This window comes from Microcaecilia unicolor, chromosome 3 (assembly GCF_901765095.1).
Source record: "Microcaecilia unicolor chromosome 3, aMicUni1.1, whole genome shotgun sequence".
Classification (NCBI taxonomy): Eukaryota; Metazoa; Chordata; class Amphibia; order Gymnophiona; family Siphonopidae; genus Microcaecilia; species Microcaecilia unicolor.
This window is the reverse complement of record NC_044033.1, coordinates 185,242,836-185,259,326: the sequence shown is the minus strand read 5'-3', so window position 1 is coordinate 185,259,326 and position 16,491 is coordinate 185,242,836. Positions and strand designations below refer to the sequence as shown.

At 46.4% G+C, this 16,491-nt stretch overlaps 1 protein-coding gene across 3 annotated transcripts in view; it reads right to left on the bottom strand.

Annotated features, from left to right (window-relative positions):
• The window catches only part of ERBB3 (erb-b2 receptor tyrosine kinase 3), a 164,978-nt gene that overhangs the window by 24,429 nt on the left and 124,058 nt on the right, over nucleotides 1–16,491 (bottom strand). For all 3 annotated transcript variants that reach the window (XM_030196749.1, XM_030196750.1, XM_030196751.1), the window contains exons 21-24: nucleotides 14,619–14,774; nucleotides 13,539–13,614; nucleotides 1,203–1,349; nucleotides 994–1,091 (exon numbers count right to left, since the gene is read on the bottom strand). In XM_030196749.1, the coding sequence (XP_030052609.1) occupies nucleotides 994–1,091; nucleotides 1,203–1,349; nucleotides 13,539–13,614; nucleotides 14,619–14,774 (477 nt within the window). The remainder of the gene's footprint in view (nucleotides 1–993; nucleotides 1,092–1,202; nucleotides 1,350–13,538; nucleotides 13,615–14,618; nucleotides 14,775–16,491) is intronic.

Sequence of the window (16,491 nt, the reverse complement as noted above, 5' to 3'; positions counted from 1 at the left end):
TAAATAAATAAACAAGAATCTCCCTCTGTGTGGATAAATGGCTTAGTCGGAGGCTCATCCCCAAACATTCAGCAGTACTATTGGAATATCCTTACAGACTGCCTCGGCACTGTTGAGAGAGTGCTGGGGTGAGGCGGAGCATAGAGCGAGGCATTATCTGGTTAGTGGCAATATTCAGTCCGCTAACCAGATAACTCTCTGGATAAAGACTAGCAAAAAGGCTGTCCTAACTTTATCCAGTTTGTTATTCGGATAGCAGTCTCGGTATTGCTAGTCACCACAGAATCTGAATGTTCGGTACCAGCTGCTATCTGCATAATGACACCAAATATCTGGATTTAATTCAGCCGCAGTAGCTGGCATTTAAAAAGCATATTAACCCAGTAATTTATAGGGCAGGCCACCAAGGTGGAGGAACAAAGACACCACTATGAAAAAGTCACAGAAAAAAAACCCCACAGGAGAGTAGGGTGTCTGATGACTCTTCCAACACAAATACTTGCTACACAGCGTTTGTGTTCAAAGACCACTCTCTGAAAGGTGCCTTCTTCTGACTTCACACACTCGGAGCCTTTTTGGCCCCCTGTCTGTTTTCAGGCAAATTTCAAGGCACACTTTTTCAGACTCCTGACACAGGCAGCAACACCGAAACACGGCACCATGTCAAGTCTCAGAGATGTTCATATCACAATAATTTTTTTTACTTTTTTGGGTTTTATGCCTTCTTCGTTTTGTGTTGGAAGAGTCATCAGACGCCCTACTCTTCTGTTTTTTCCCCCAATAATTTATAAACAAGACTAGGATCCTTACCAAGCTTTAGCCTGGATATCCTCGTCTTCAACCCCCACTCACCCAACCACGGACACAGAGCACGTCCCTCTGCATGCTGATGGGATTATATGATATCTTACTCTGGATAACACACTGTTTCTGCATCTCTCTCTCTCTCTACCCCCCCCCCCCCCCCCATAAATTAATGTACCAAGCACTCACCTTCACTACCAGGTAGCGTGAGGGGTCCCGGGCCATGCGGGTGAACTCATTTGCCAGCTCCTTAAATGTTGGCCGAATATTCTCATCAATCATCCAGCCTGCAAAGAGCAGAAGAAAACCCACTGTCAGTTTCACCTGGCGGAATAGACTGTGCCAGCATATTGCTGTTATATGCCAGGTACCCGTGCTTTAGCAGAGGTGAGACTCACATTTCACCATCACCATGTACACATCGATAGTGCAGATCTGGGGCTGAGACAGGCGCTCCCCTTTCTCCAGCAGGTCTGGTATTTCTGAGAGAAGGATGCCTGCGTATGGCTCCACACCAAATGTCATCATCTCCCACAGTGTTACTCCTGAGGTAAAAGAGACCCGGCTGGTAAGACAAATACAAGTGTCTCATCACCACTTCTCACCGGCAGACCACAATGCGCAAGGAATCAGTAGTGTTAATAACCTCACTAGCACAGAACAGCAAGAGTCCATAAGCCGTGTGGCAGATACAACTCCAACAGCACAAGCATGAGAAACAGGGTCGCAGAGAGACTGAGCCAGGCCCAGGGCAGGGCAGGGCAGGGCAGGGCAGGGCTGCCCCCCCCCCCCCCCCAGGATCACCGCTGTTGCTGCCCCCCATGATCACCGCTGCTGCTGCCACCGCCCACCTGCTGGAACTGCAAATATCTTGGCTGGCAGGGATCCTGGGGCCCCGCAGGCAGAAGAGGTCTTCCTTCAGCGCTACTCTTTCCTCTGCCGCATTGCCTGCCCCTGCGGCTGCTTTTTCTCTCACATCTCACATACTCGATTCTCCTCTGGGTCCTCCTCAGCCTCCAAGGGGTCCCACAGCACCCAGCAACGGAGTTTTCTCTCTCCTGCTCCTCTCGGGATGCCATCACCCAGGTCCCATCAGGAGCAGGAAAGAAAGAGAGACCCTGGCACCGGGCCCCCCTTGAAGGCCCAGGCCTGGGGAATTTTGCTCCCCCCCCCCCTTGGCGGCCCTGATGAGAAAAGTGACCTTCAACACAAGCATGAAGAAAGTAACCTTCAGCACAAACATGAGAAAAGTAACCTTCAACATAAGCATGAGGAAGGTAACCTGCTCTGTACTGCACTGCAGGTACAACCTCAACAAACTTTCTGGGCAGACTCCATGAACCATGCTAGTAAAGGATAGCAGAGAAAGACCGTGTTACCAGTGGCGTTCCTAGGGGGGCGGACACCCGGGGCGGCGCCCCCCCCGATGCAGCGTGGATCCCCCCCCCAGCGAAAGCCCCCCCCCCGGGTGCATGCCGCAGGGGGGGGTGCCGCAGCGCGCGCCTGCTGCGAGTTTACTAACTTTGCTCATTCACTGCAGCTCCCTCTGCCCCGGAACAGGAAGTAACCTGTTTCGGGGCAGAGGGAGCTGCGGCGAACGAGAGAAGTTAGCGAACTCTCGCAGCAGGCGCGCACCGCGGCACCCCCCAGCGGCGTGCACCCGGGGCAGACCGCCCCCACCGCCCCCCCTTGGTACGCCACTGCGTGTTACTAAGAGTTCTGGTGACTGAATTAAGCTGCGGGGCAACATTTCCAAACCTTTTCAAGTCCAAAGCAGGGGCATAGCCAAGGGGGGGCCATGCCTCTACCACTTTGGAGTCAAACCCACCCAGTCAGCAGCAGCAGCATAGGCCAGTGACAGAACTGTTAAGATGCATGTTAACCTCAGACCCCTCCAAAAATCAGTCCTTATGCCACTGGTCCTTATGCCACCTACATGAACAAAAATGTGTGGTAGACTTCTGGTTAAGAGTAGCATGAGAGTAGCAGCAGGATCGTGTGGCTCTCTGGATGGGTACCCCCTTCCTCTGAATTTTTGGTATATTTGCCTCCCTCTGGAAAACCTTACATGATGACTAGCAGCTAGGTGATGAAAGGCAAAGCAGCAAAAACAAATAAATTTATGCTGAGAACATGGGCGTAGACTGGGGGGGGGGCGAGGGGGGGCCCCCCAAACGACGACGACGACTGGCGCCTGCAAAAAAAAAAAACAAGCATGCACGCTTGTCTCCTTCGCTTCCCTGCCCTCTCAGCGTCCCGTCCAAAGGAAATGACATCAGAGGAAGGCAGGACACAGACAGAGACGAGCGTGTCTGCTACCTCCTCTCTTCCTCCCTCCAGCACAGGCAGCAGTCTTCTTTAGCCTTTCTGTGCTCCTGGCAGCGGTAGCAACGTATACACGCTGCCTTCGGCTCTGCCCCAAAGCCTTCTCTTCAAGTTCCTGTTCCCGCATAGGTGGGAACAGGAACTTGAAGAGAAGGCTTCCGGGGCAGCCCGAAGGCAGCGTGTACGTCGCTACCACTGCCAGGAGCACAGAAAGGTTGAAGAAGACTGCTGCCTGCACCGGAGGGAGGAAGGAAGAGAGGGGGTAAACAGAGTCCACGACCCTGGACCTCGCGGGGGGGGGGGGGGGCAGCAGAGGGAAGATGGATGGAACTGGGAGGGGTGGGGAGCAGATGGAAGATGGATGGGAATGGGAGGGGTGGGGAGCAGAGGGAAGGAGCAAGAGATGGATGGGACTGGGAGGGGTGGGGAGCAGAGGGATGGACCAGGAGATGGATGGGATTGGGAGACGTCAGGCACAGCAGAGGGAAGGAGCAGAAGATGAATGGGACTGGGAGGGGTGGGGAGCAGAGGGAAGATGGATGGAACTGGGAGGGGTGGGGAGCAGAGGGAAGGAGCAAGAGATGGATGGGACTGGGAGGGTTGGGAGCAGAGGGAAGGACCAGGAGATGGATTGGACTGGGAAAGGAGGTGAGCAGAGGGAAGGAGCAGGAAATGGATGGGACTGGGAGAGGAGGTGAGCAGAGGGAAGGAGCAGGACATGGATGGGACTGGGAGAGGAGGTGAGCAGAGGGAAGGAGCAGGAGATGGATGGGACTGGGTCCTGGGAGGGGTGGGGAGCAGAGGGAAGCCTACTGGAAAGAAGACACTGCATAAAACAGAAGACACTGGGACCAAAGCGAATAGAAAAACGAAATGATCAGACAACAAAGGTAGAAAAAAGTATTTTATTCGGAATTTATTAATTGGAATATGTCAGTTTTTGGAAATGTGTATCTGTGGTATGGGAAAGGGGGTGGGAAAATACTACTGGAGAGGAAGAGGGAGTGCTGGGTAAGGAGGAAGGAAGGGAGAAAGAGCTGGCTTTTTTGGGAATAACCATAATGTATATGTATGAGGTATCTCATACATATTCATTATGGTTATTCCCCCCCAAAAATGCCAGCTCTTGCTCCCTTCCTTCCTTTCTCCATATTAGCATAATTTGCATATACATATATGCAAATGAATATACTAATATGCTCTGCTCCTTCCTTTGCCCCCCCCCCCCCAAATGAAACAGTCAAACTACGCCTGTGGCTGAGAAAGCAGCAAACTTGGCCAGGACCATGTCAGCTTCTGAATCTCCACCATCATCAGATGCAGAGGAAGCTGACATAGCAGAGGAAAGTGCGATGGATGACGAAGTCAGGCTTGTGGCTCTCCTAAGGGAAAACTGCAGTCCTACAACTGAAATCCTTAAAACAATGTTGGGGAGATTCAAAGAAAAAAACCTCTGAACTGGTGCTAAAGCAAGTGACAGAGATGGAGGGGAGGATTGGTGAGTTTGAGGATTGGTGCGAGGCCCAGGGGACTCTGACCTCCCAATTGCAAAACGCTTACCTAAGAGAAATTAGAAGACCATGAAAACTGTGATCAGGCACCCGAAGAATTAGTAAATTGGAACGATGAAGGAGCAGAAAGCCTGCAGCGGCTTGCTTTTAGCCATTAAGTACAGGCTCATAGAAGATATGGGAGATTACATGAAGCTTCAGCAAACACTTAAATACAAAACCTGAGATAAGATCAGACTTTTCGAGGGTGGAGAAGCGAATGGATAACATTGGAAACTGTTTTCCCTTGCCAATTCTATATTAATTCTGTATAAAGCTCTTTGAGCAGGGACTGTCTTTTTCTTCATGTTCAATTGTGAAGCGCTGCGTATGACTGGTAGCGCTTAGAAATGATTTATAGTAGTAGTAGTACTATGTGATTTGCTAGAGGGTAGGGATCTAGGAAGCAGGAACTAATAGCATAGCACCGATATTGTACTTACTAAGTTCTATCTCATTTAGCCTGCTTCAACTTTGATACTGATATGTGATACAATTATAGAAAAGAGGTGGACATTGAAACTCAATGTAGTGAAATGGATGATAAAACTATATGTTGAGGAAAATAATTTCAGTGGGATTTACAAATGGTTTCAATAAAGTTTTCAATGACAAAACAAAAACAAAACAGACAGACATGTTTATGTCATGATAGAGGATCTAGTAAGACCTACACATCACCAGCTTTAAGCAGTTTGGTACACACATTTTCCGTCAACATGCAGCACTGAGGCACACATGTGGGTGACATCATCTGACAACATTGGGATGGAATGTCATGTGGCCCTCGCTGTATGCAGTGGTCTCCTCAGCTGCTAAAATTTTGTCTTTTTTTTCTGCTCAGCTGAATGGATACAAAACAAAGTTCTCCTGCTGTTTTGATTTTTGATGCTATTTATCATCATATTTGCATTCTTTCTTTATTCAAGACATGTCACCCAAGTATTTCGCCAGTGCCTGAAATGTGGCAGAAAAATTCAGAACTTGAACACATAGGAGCCAACTTTTCAGAATGAACAGGTGTGCAAACCCATCTCAGATTAACCCTTCTTGGACAAAGTGAAGATATTTGGTCAATATTGGGGGTGCTCAAGCATCCACAGAGCTGGCACCAATGCTTGAACACATACCAAAATGACTGTTGAGCTTCGGTCTTGACCATGACTAGAAAGACAGTAAGCACTGTGTTCAAATGTCACCAAGAGCAAGAACAGACCATCTTAAGTCGCCTGAGAATTTAGATGCCGGAAAAAAAACCATACTCCTTGAAAAATCTCACAAACAAATCTGCAGAAACTGTCTACCCCTGAGTAAATTAGGCAAGAATATTCCATGCAGAAACCATCAACCTCTAAGCACACTGGCCTTAAGAGTCCGGTCACTTAAAAAGGTAGAGACCCATGAGGTATCTAGGGTCATAGTGCAGCCACTCCTGGGGTGCAGAGCCTGAGCAGAGGCTTCTTGCATGAACTCCAGCTAAAGTGCAAGTAGGCTATCACAGAGTCTCCTACCAATAAAAGGCAGCATTCAGATATACTTCCTGTGTAGGAACATTAGCATAGTACCAGTACATCTTCCATGAAACTTCTCAATATGTTCTACTACTGCCCAATCCTCTGCATAATGGCCTATATCTACTACACCAGTACTGATCACAGATGAATCTTCCTCTTCCATACCTCTTCAGATACCCACTCTTTTCCATAAATGTTGTCAACAGACTTTGTGAAGGGCTACTTGAAAAATGCATCTGAAGCTTTTCCTCCAACGTGACCCATTGAGCTTTTCCATTCCTCCGGTTCAACTCCTGTGCAGAGAGCAACCTATTGTGATCCGACTGTCTCTTGTCTTCAGACTCAGAACGTCTCATTCTCTTCATCTTCTCTGGACTCCAGTCCAGTGTGGAGGGCCCCTGGAATTCTTCTGATATGGAAAGTGAAGAATTCCATCTGATCCTTTATCACCACTACTGAGGAATGAGTCGGTGTACGAAGACATTACATATCCAAAGTTTGTTAGTAAGCTGGATAAAGAAGTTCCTTTCTTTCATCAGGAAACAGAACACAGATCATATGTATGTGGCCTTCTCAAATGCTGTACCTAGAGATCCCTAAGACAACAGTGGCTGTACCTGTGCATGTATACTCAAAGACCAGCAGTTCCATATCTGGCAGCATACACTGTCCATTCACCTTGCTTAAAAAACATTAATGAAAATAATAAAGTCCAACCATCTCCTGTCTTTAATAAAGTACAACTATTGCACTCATCAATGGTAGCAGAAGTAGCTATGTGCAAAGCTAAAAAAATGTAAGGATTTTACTAGTACTCCTCTGGGAAAAGACTCTATTTGATGCAAGGTTCCAAATTACAAGTCACCGCCCAGGAAAAGGATCTAGATGTCATTGTTGATGGTATGTTGAAACCCTCTGCTCAGTGTGCAGCAGCCGCTAATAAAGCATATAGAAAAGCAAAGAAAATTATAAAGGAGATGTAGGGTTACCATATTTGGTCCCCCCCCCAAAAAAGAGGACACATGCCCCATCCCACCACACCCGCCCCTTTCACACCCCACATGCCCCTTTTCACACCCTCGCTCCGCCCCCTTTCACACCCTCGCACCGCCCCCTGTCACACACCCCGTCAGCCCCCCCTCCCCGTCTCCCCCTTCCCTTACCTTACTCTACTGCCCTGGTAGTCTAGTGACCTCTTCGGGTCAGGAAAGAGCCCCCTCTTTGCTGCCCGGAGCGCTGCCCTGCATCCTGTTGCTGATCTCGGCACCGATTCAAAATGACCACCGAGAGTTGAAGTCTCGCAAGTTCACGTCAACTCTCGGTGCCCCGAAGGCGGAAGAGGTCACTAGACCACCAGGGCAGTAAAGCAGTAAGGGAAGGGGAGGGGAGGGCCGGGAGGCTAGCATAGGACGGCCTGCCTGCCCGTCCGTCCGTTTGTCCAGAAATCCGGACACACGGGTAGATTGGCAAAACCCGCCCGGTTGCCTGGACACATCCTCAAAAAGAGGACATGTCCGGGTAAATCCGGACATATGGTAACCCTAAGGAGACGGGATGATATCTCTATAAGGAAAGGCTGAAGCGGCAAGGGAAAGGGGATGAGACTTTCTGTGGTTACAATCAAAGCGGTTTATATATTATATACAGGTATTTATTTTATACCTGGGGCAATGGAGGGTTAAGTGACTTGCCCAGCGTCACAAGGAGCTGCAGTAGGAACCAAACCCAGTTCACCAGGATCAAAGCCCACTACACTAACCACTAGATGGCTGAGGGGAGATATCATAGAGATGTATAAAATAATGAGTGGAGTGGAACAGGTAGCCTTAAATCGCTCATTTACTCTTTCCAAAAATACAAGGACTAGGGGGCACGCAATGAAAGGGAAAGGGAATGGGACTTGATACACTGCTTTTTGTGGTTACAATCAAAGCAGCTTGCATATTATATATAGGCACTTATTTTGTATGTGGGGCAATGGAGAGTTAAGTGACTTGTCCAGAGTCACAAGGAGCTATAGTGGGAATTGAACCCAGTTCCTCAGGATCAAAGTCAGCTGCACTAACCACTAGGCTAGAACTCTTCAGCATGGAGAAGAGACGGCTGAGGGGAGATATGATTGAGGTCTATAAAATAATGAGTGGAGTGAAACAGCTAGACATGAATCGCTTGTTTAGTCTTTCCAAAAATACAAGGACTAGGGGGCACGCAATGAAGCTACTAAGTAGTAAATTTAAAACAAATCAGAGAAAATATTTCTTCACTCAACATGTAAATAACTCTGGAATTCATTGCCAGAGAATGTTTTAAAAGCAATTAGCTTAGCAGGGTTTAAAAAAAAGGTTTGGCTAACTTCCTAAAAGAAAAGTCCATAAGCCATTATTAAGATGGACTTGGGAAATTCCATTGATAATTTCTAGGATACGCAGCATAAAGTCTGTTTTACAGTTCTGGGATCTCGCCTGGATTGGCCACTGTTGGAAACAAAAATACTGGGCTTCATTGACCTTTGGTCTATCACAGTATGGCAACACTTATGGGAAGAAAATGTTTCAAGAAGATCCGCTGTCTGCAAGAATAGCTGCTTACCAGCTCTGTATGATTCAGTGCATGCATACAATCTTCCATAATGTGCAGGTTCCTTGCTCTTTGTACACAACCTCAGGAGCAGTTAGCTTCCATTCTAGCAGAGGCTAATGAATATAGTACACACCCTATAAAAACAGCTTAAGATACCTTCAAAACCTTGGCTCCTGTTTGCCAATTAAAGTTTGGACTACTAGCATGGTTACAAGCGACTAACTTGTGGGAAAATGTACACTCCAAGTTGGCTGATGCTCCTTGCACAGGAGACTCACTCTTTGGACAGAAAATGAAAGAAACAGTGGGCATGATTAAGACTGTTGTTCCATGCTTTGACATCTCTCAGCAGTGCAACCTATTCCTGCCACAAGAGATCCTATTATCAGACATAGGAGCCAACTTTTCAGAATTATTGGGGGTGCTAAGCCCAATGGAAATAACCCCTTCCTGGATATATAGAAGGAATTTTCTCAAGATTGGGGGTGCTCAAGCACCCACAGAGTCGGCTCCTATGTTATCAGATACAGTCTCAGCAGGCTCAATGTATAGTTAACCCTAAAGTGAAGCAACGAGAGAGGGCTCAGCTTATGCAAGTGACTCTTTCTCAACCAAAGCAACAGCACTCTTTTTCACTAACCTCTCCACTTCCTGTCCCGATCTGGAAGGCAGAGTTCAACTTTTTCTGTCAGCTCTGCAGATCATCACCTCAGATGCTTAAGTACCTTCCATTATCAGGAAAGGTTATTGTTTCAGATTCATCAGGCATCCTCCAGATCAACCTCTTTCAACCAAACCTCCTCTCAACCAAGTAAATTTGTTATAGAACTGCCATAGAACACGTCCTGCTACAAAGAGAAGAATCGAGGATTCTACTCCAGATATTTCTTCACTTCAAACAACACAAAACAAAAACAAAACAGGAGGCTTATGTTCTATTCTTGGCCTCAAAGATTTCAACCACTGCCTTCTCAAACAGAAGATCAAAATGACCACCATACCCTCCATTCTTCCTCTGCTCAACAAAGGAGATTGGAGGTGTACCCTAGATCTGAAGAATTCATATACTGTACACATTATTGAATTCATCCTCCTTACAAATATCACCTCAGGTTTACCCAGTTATTTCCAATACAAAGTTCTTCCTTTTGGCCTTTCATTGACCCCCCCCCCCCCCCCGGGTGTTTTTGAACTCCCTCATGGGGGCAGTGGTGCACCTTCAAGCAAGGCCCTTTCATCTTTCCTTATCTGGAGAATGTACTGCTAGTAGCTTGCTCAGAGTCATAAGCTTTGACTCTCCTGGAGAAGACAATTGCTTTTCTACAGTCTCTGGGATACTTTCAGAATTCCACTCTATCCAAACAAAATCACTTCTTTCATAGGTGCTGTATTTGATACCATCAAATCAGAAGCATTTCTCCTGGATGACAGATACTCATGGACCATATTTTGTGCCATATGATCAGCACCCAAAGTAACTGCCAGAGCTTGCTTCCAGATACTAAGGCATTGGCAATGACCATTACAATCATTCCTCTAGCTCCCTGGAAATGCAGTGTCCTCGATGGGATCTCCTTTCAGTTGAGGTCACAAGATCCCAACCTCTTTCCATTATTCTTTGTTGTCACAGCTCCTATATTATGGAACTCTCTCCCTATTGAGCTCTGATCAGAGCTCTCCCTGAAAACGTTCACTTTTTCACTTGTGCTTTTCCCCTCTGTGAATAGGTCAGCTAAAAACTTTAAAAGTGATGGTGAACACAATTCCCCCATGGACAGCAATATTCACTTATGTTTACGTGTTCTCTGTACAACCAACCCTCCTATCTAGGATTGCAACTTAGGCCTCCTCATGTGATTCTCCTTTCTTTTCCCATTTATTACTGCTTTAATTGTAAACCACTTACATATTTTCTGGCTGATATTCAGTGCTATTTAACCATCCAGGTACGGCTCCTGGCCAGTTAAACAGCATTTAGCTGGCTAACTGCTAATATTCAGCGGGAGATAGCCAATTATCTCTGCAGAATAGTCATGGTTAGCGCATAGCAGCTAACTCGCTGTATCACACGATATAGCCAACTATCCGTGAATAATCAAGCGCTGGCTGGCTAAGTTTAGCAGCAAATCAGACCGCCTAAACAGCAGTCCTATCTTTGGCCGCTATAAACTTAACCAGCCAGCTCTGAATATTCACTTAGCCGGTTAAGTCTGAGCAGCCAAAACAAACTGGATATTCAATGCCGGTCACTGCAAACAGCCTGCGTGAATATCCAGGGTCAGCACCAATTGCAGCACTTCTGAGGGATATCAGGCCTTTTGTGCTTATTTGCAGTATATTAAATAAAGTTGGAATGTGAAATGGGAATTCTGAACCCATCTTCTCAACTTCACCTGCTATTACCCTGGTTCATAAAATTATCTACGGCGAGGCCCATACATGACAGACCTCATCGACCTACCAATCAGAAATTCAACCGGATCAACACAAACATATCTAATAAATCCTTAATAAATCATTCCTCAAATCACTCAGGTGCATTAAAAACGCCTCTCACAACACCTTTCTAGCACCTTGCATCTAATTCATCTACTTTCAGCTTATGTATGTAAAATATTGTAATGACCTTGCATCTAATTCATTTACTTTCAGCTTAAGATCATGTAATGACTGCATCATAACAACACTCTGTAAGCCACATTGAGCCTGCAAAAAGGTGGGATAATGGGGGGTACAAATGCAATAATAATAATAATAATAATAATAATAATAATAATAAACCTCCACTACCCAAGCTGCAAAGGACTCAATACAAATCAACTTATGCAAGTAGCTTTTCCTACATAAGCACACAACTATGGAACGCATTACCAGAAGCCGTGAAAACAACGTATAACCACCTAAACTTCCGGAAATCACTAAAAACTTACCTGTTCAAAAAGGCATACCCTACCAACCCAACTTAAATGCCTGAACCCTGCAACACTACGAAACCAAAGCACATAATGGACATAACGTAACTCTTCCTCTATACGATTCCCTAATATGTCTGTTCCACATGAACCTCATTCTACTACAACATCACTGTGTAACTGTTTATACCGGAATTGGCGAACGCCTTTATGGTACTATGTAAGCCACATTGAGCCTGCAAATAGGTGGGAAAATGTGGGATACAAATGTAACAAATAAATAAATAAATTACAGTGGTGGATGCACAAACCCAACCCTGCAATAGGCATTCCCTTTACACCTTGACAACATCACTTATTCCTCATTACAGATGTCTCTACCAAGGGTGGGGTGCTCATCTTGACAATCATTTGCAGGAATGTGGTTCAGCTACAAAATAACTCTTCATATCAACAATGTGGACCTCAGTTTCCATACGGCTCTCACAGTTTCATGAAGATTATGATAAAGTGGTGTGGTAGCTGTGTTAGTCCATTTATTAAAGTAATAAATAGAAATAAAAGAAAACAAGGTGATACTTTTTTGATTAGCTTTCAAAGGCAATATCTTCTTCAGATCAGAAATGAGCAAATGATGTAAAATATCAGAATATATAAGTGAAACATAAAAGCATTCCAGTGGTGTGTATATTCAATCTCTTCCACAAAGAGCAAGAAATTTGATTTTGAATAGTCTTTGAAGTAAATATTCTCTTAGTGTTGACAGTCGTTTTTTTTTTTCTGCCTGCTTTTGACTGAAGTGTTCCCCCAGCTACACACGCTGGAACTCTCGGGGGGGGGGGGGGGGGGGGGGATGGGGGGTTAGGGAGGAAGGTTTGTCTATTTGGAGAAGAAAATTGATGAGTTCTAGTTCACTCTTGGCTTAACCATGGTAGTATACTAGACTATGTGTTTCAGTGTATTCTCTGGTGGTTTACTTTTTGTATTTTTGATAATTCATCAATAAAAATCATTGAAATATAAAAGCATTCCAAGGACAGTCTCACAGGGAAAGATAAGAGTGGGTGGGTGAGAGACAGGGAGAGATGGATGGGTGATAAGAGGGTGACAAAGCTGTACAATTTTATGGTTTATAATGTGAAGGGGAAACCCAGGTTTTAAAGTCCTGTCTGGAGGGTGTCAAAATATTTCATCATTTTAACTTCAAAGGTTTTATGTTCCTGGATTGTTTTAAAATTTCCTTTTAGTATTCTCATAATAATATAATTGATGCAGTGCTACTTACTACTACTTCTACTTATCATTTCTAAAGCGCTACTAGACGTACGCAGTGCTCTGATCTTGCAAAATGCTGTCCTACAGAAGTGTCACCCTGGTTAGCACTATGGTGTTTATATGTGTAAACTGATTCTTGTCTTAAGCTTCTGGCTTGTCTCTCAGTGAGGACTGTGCAAGAACAGGGTACTATGGGTCTGAGAGCCATACAATGTCAGAAGGAAACAGAAGAGTAGTTCCAGAGGCAGCACTGGTTGCAAACCACCAGAGAAGGTAAGGGACAGTATCTAAACGCAGAAGAGAGTCAGGGATGGGGGGTGCACTTAAGAATTGATAAGGGATGCCACTGACCCACCATGCCTTACAATGAAGAAATGGTACAAGAGTGCTGACCAACTCAAAGTTTCTGCAGTCCCAGCTATTCCCAGCAGGTGGAGCTGTAGGAATTTTTTTTAAAAATTTAATTATATATTACTCAATATTATAGTCAAGTACTGGCTGGTGTTAATTGGGGATTGAAACAATGACAGGTTAGTATTGGCTAATGAGTTTCTGTTATAGGTAATGGTCATACTCACCATAACTCCAGACATCACTCTGATGTGTGTATTTCTCAAAGTGAATGCTCTCCAAAGCCATCCATTTAATTGGAGTCTGCATAAAAGAGGAGGTTGGTGAGAACACTACCTGCTGAAAGGAGTGCCCTAGAGCAGAAACCTGTGTTGAGGGGGCATTTAAGCAGCTCTTGCATAGTCATGTTCTCCCAGCAGAGTGACTGCTATCTGGAGAGATTTCCTAGGATCTCTCCAGCTTAGCGTGGACAAAAAAAAAGATTTACTTTATTTATATTTAAAACAGTTATCATTTGCCTGTTTACTCAGGAGAGTGTTCCATGCCCTCCACCTTTGGTTCAGAGGTATGCATTCCACAACATAGCTTGTGTGTTCACAACAGTGGCGTAGCCAGACCTAGCATTTTGGGTGGGCCCAGAGTTAACTTGGATAAACCCTTCCACACCCTCTCCCCCCATAGATATATAAAATAATTTTTTTAACCTTTCCCTCAGCTTCCCCCCACTCCCCGCATCCAGCATCTCTCTCTCTCTCTCTCCCCAATCCCCTGCCCGCAAACTGACAACTCCCCTTGTCTCTGAACCCCCTCTCCAATGTACCTCAGAGGTGGCCGCAGCAATTCATTTTCACTGCCTGCATTGGCCCAGTAGGCTTCTCTCTGCTGCATTCCACTAGTAAGGAAACAGGAAGTGATGTCAGTGAAGGCGAGATGTGGCAGAGGGAAGCCTGCTGGGCCAGCACTTCAAAAATGAATCACTGCAGCCACCTCTCAGGTACACTGGGGAGGGGGCTCAGAGCCAGGGGCAGATACCAGGCTGCCAGTGGAGGCAAGGGAGAGAGGGGAGTGGTGCTGCCACTGGGTGGGTCTGAGTCAAAAATGGGAGGGGATGTGCCCATTCAGGCCCACCTGTAGCTATGCCACAAAATTATTCCACCACTCTTTTGAAAAATGGGAGTTTGGCCACATACTTGATGCAGCAGTGCCTCTGCTGCCCCCTGTCTGTGGTGCTGGGATTTGCTTGCAATGGCTTGGGACTATATCTGAAGGATCTGTTAAGGCATTTTTTGTCTCAGCTGGTCACAAACCTTGTTCTCATTGTAAAAGTATTTCTTGTTATCAGGGTATAGAAGGTCAGCAATGCCAAAATCTGACACTTGCACGTGATTAGGAGATTTCATGAGGATATTCCGGGCAGCAAGGTTCCTGTGAATCATACAGTGCTCCTCTAGGTAGTACATACCCTGCAAGAAACACAAGGACAGGGAAAAGGTGAAACAGACTGGATACATGGGCAGGAAAAGGAGAAATTAAATGGCAATAAAGGGACAGAGAAGTGTGAAAAAGAGAAGGAATGCCTCACATAAAGATGCCATGCAAATCTGTCTTTCATTTCACCCTTAGTAGTCTGGATTAGACAGTTGCACGGGGGACAGAAATCTAACTTGTCCCCGCCACAAGTAATTTCCATCCCCCACCCACCCCCTCCACACCGCATCACACCCCGCTGCTCAACCAACCTTGACACCCCCCCCACAGGAAATCCAAATTCTATAAACAGTGAAAATACCGGTAAAAGTAACATAAATGCATTTTCTTCCGTACTCTGCTAAATACAACATTTAAAAAGCTGTACATTTTCAAAAAACGCAAACATCCATGAGCAGCATGTCTCCCTTTCCATGCCTTTCTCGCCTATCTCCTTCTATCCCATGTGCTCTATTTCCCCCTTTTCCCTTCCCCCCTCCATGTATGTCCCCCTTACCACTGTTTTTTCCAGTCTCCATCCCTGCATCCACACTCCATCCATCTTTTTTAGAGCCCCTTCCCACCTATCTTCCCAATTTTCTCTAGCCCTCCTCCATCCATCCAGACCTCGGCGGGAGGGGGGGTCCAGAGCCTGAGGTGGGGGGCACAGTTTAGCCCGCCTCCCCCAGCCGCCCCCCCCCCCACTGCCAACCCCCCCCCCCCATCGCCACCGCTGCCAGGTACCTTTGCTGGCGGGGGTACCAAACCCCATCAGCCGAAGTCTTCTTCAGCGCCGGTTGACTCCAGCGCCTTCGCTGATGATCTGTTTCTGACTCCCGACGTCCTGCGTGCATGCCCTGTATGTAGCCCCGTGCAGAACGTGCACATAGGACGTCAGGTGTCAGAAACAGATCATCAGTGAAGGCGACGGAGTCAACCGGCGCTGAAGAAGACTTCTGCTGGCAGAGGTTGGGGACCCCCACCAGCAAAGGTACCTGGCGGCAGCGGTGACGGGGGAGGGTCGGCGGCAGGGGGTCCAAAGTAGAGGGGGCCAGGGCTTAATCTGTGGGGGGGCCATGCCCCCGTGGTCCCACCTAGCTATGTCTCTGCATCCATCCACCCACCTTTTTTTACAGCTTCCTCCCACCCACCCATCCATGAATGACTCCATTCATCCATCCAATCTACCTATTCATTCATTTCAGTATTTATATACCGCTTAGACCTAAGTGGTTTACAGTTTCATTTTACAGGTACTGGGTTTGTTCCTAGTGGGCTCACAATCTAAGTAAATAATTGTACTACTTTTGTACCTGAGGCAACAGAGGGTTGAGTGACTTGCACAGGGTCACATGCAGCTGCAGAGGGAACTGAACCTGGTTTCTTAGGATCTCAATCCACTGCTGACCATCAGGCAGAAGTGAGAATCAAACTCAGTTCCCAAGGTCTGCATCCCGCTGCACTAACCATTAGGTCACTCCACCCACCACCCATATGCTTGTCTCCATCTCTCCCTCTTCATTCTGCAGGCCACTTGAAGTCTCCGCAACCATTTTAATGAAGCAGCAACAGCGGGACAGGAAAGAATAGAGGTTAAGTGCAGGCAGGGTGTCCTGAGGCTCGGGAGGAGGGGGGGGAAGGGAAACCCAAAGGACCTGGGTCCATCCCTGCAGACCTGGATCCATCCCCATAGGATCACCGCGGACCTGGAGG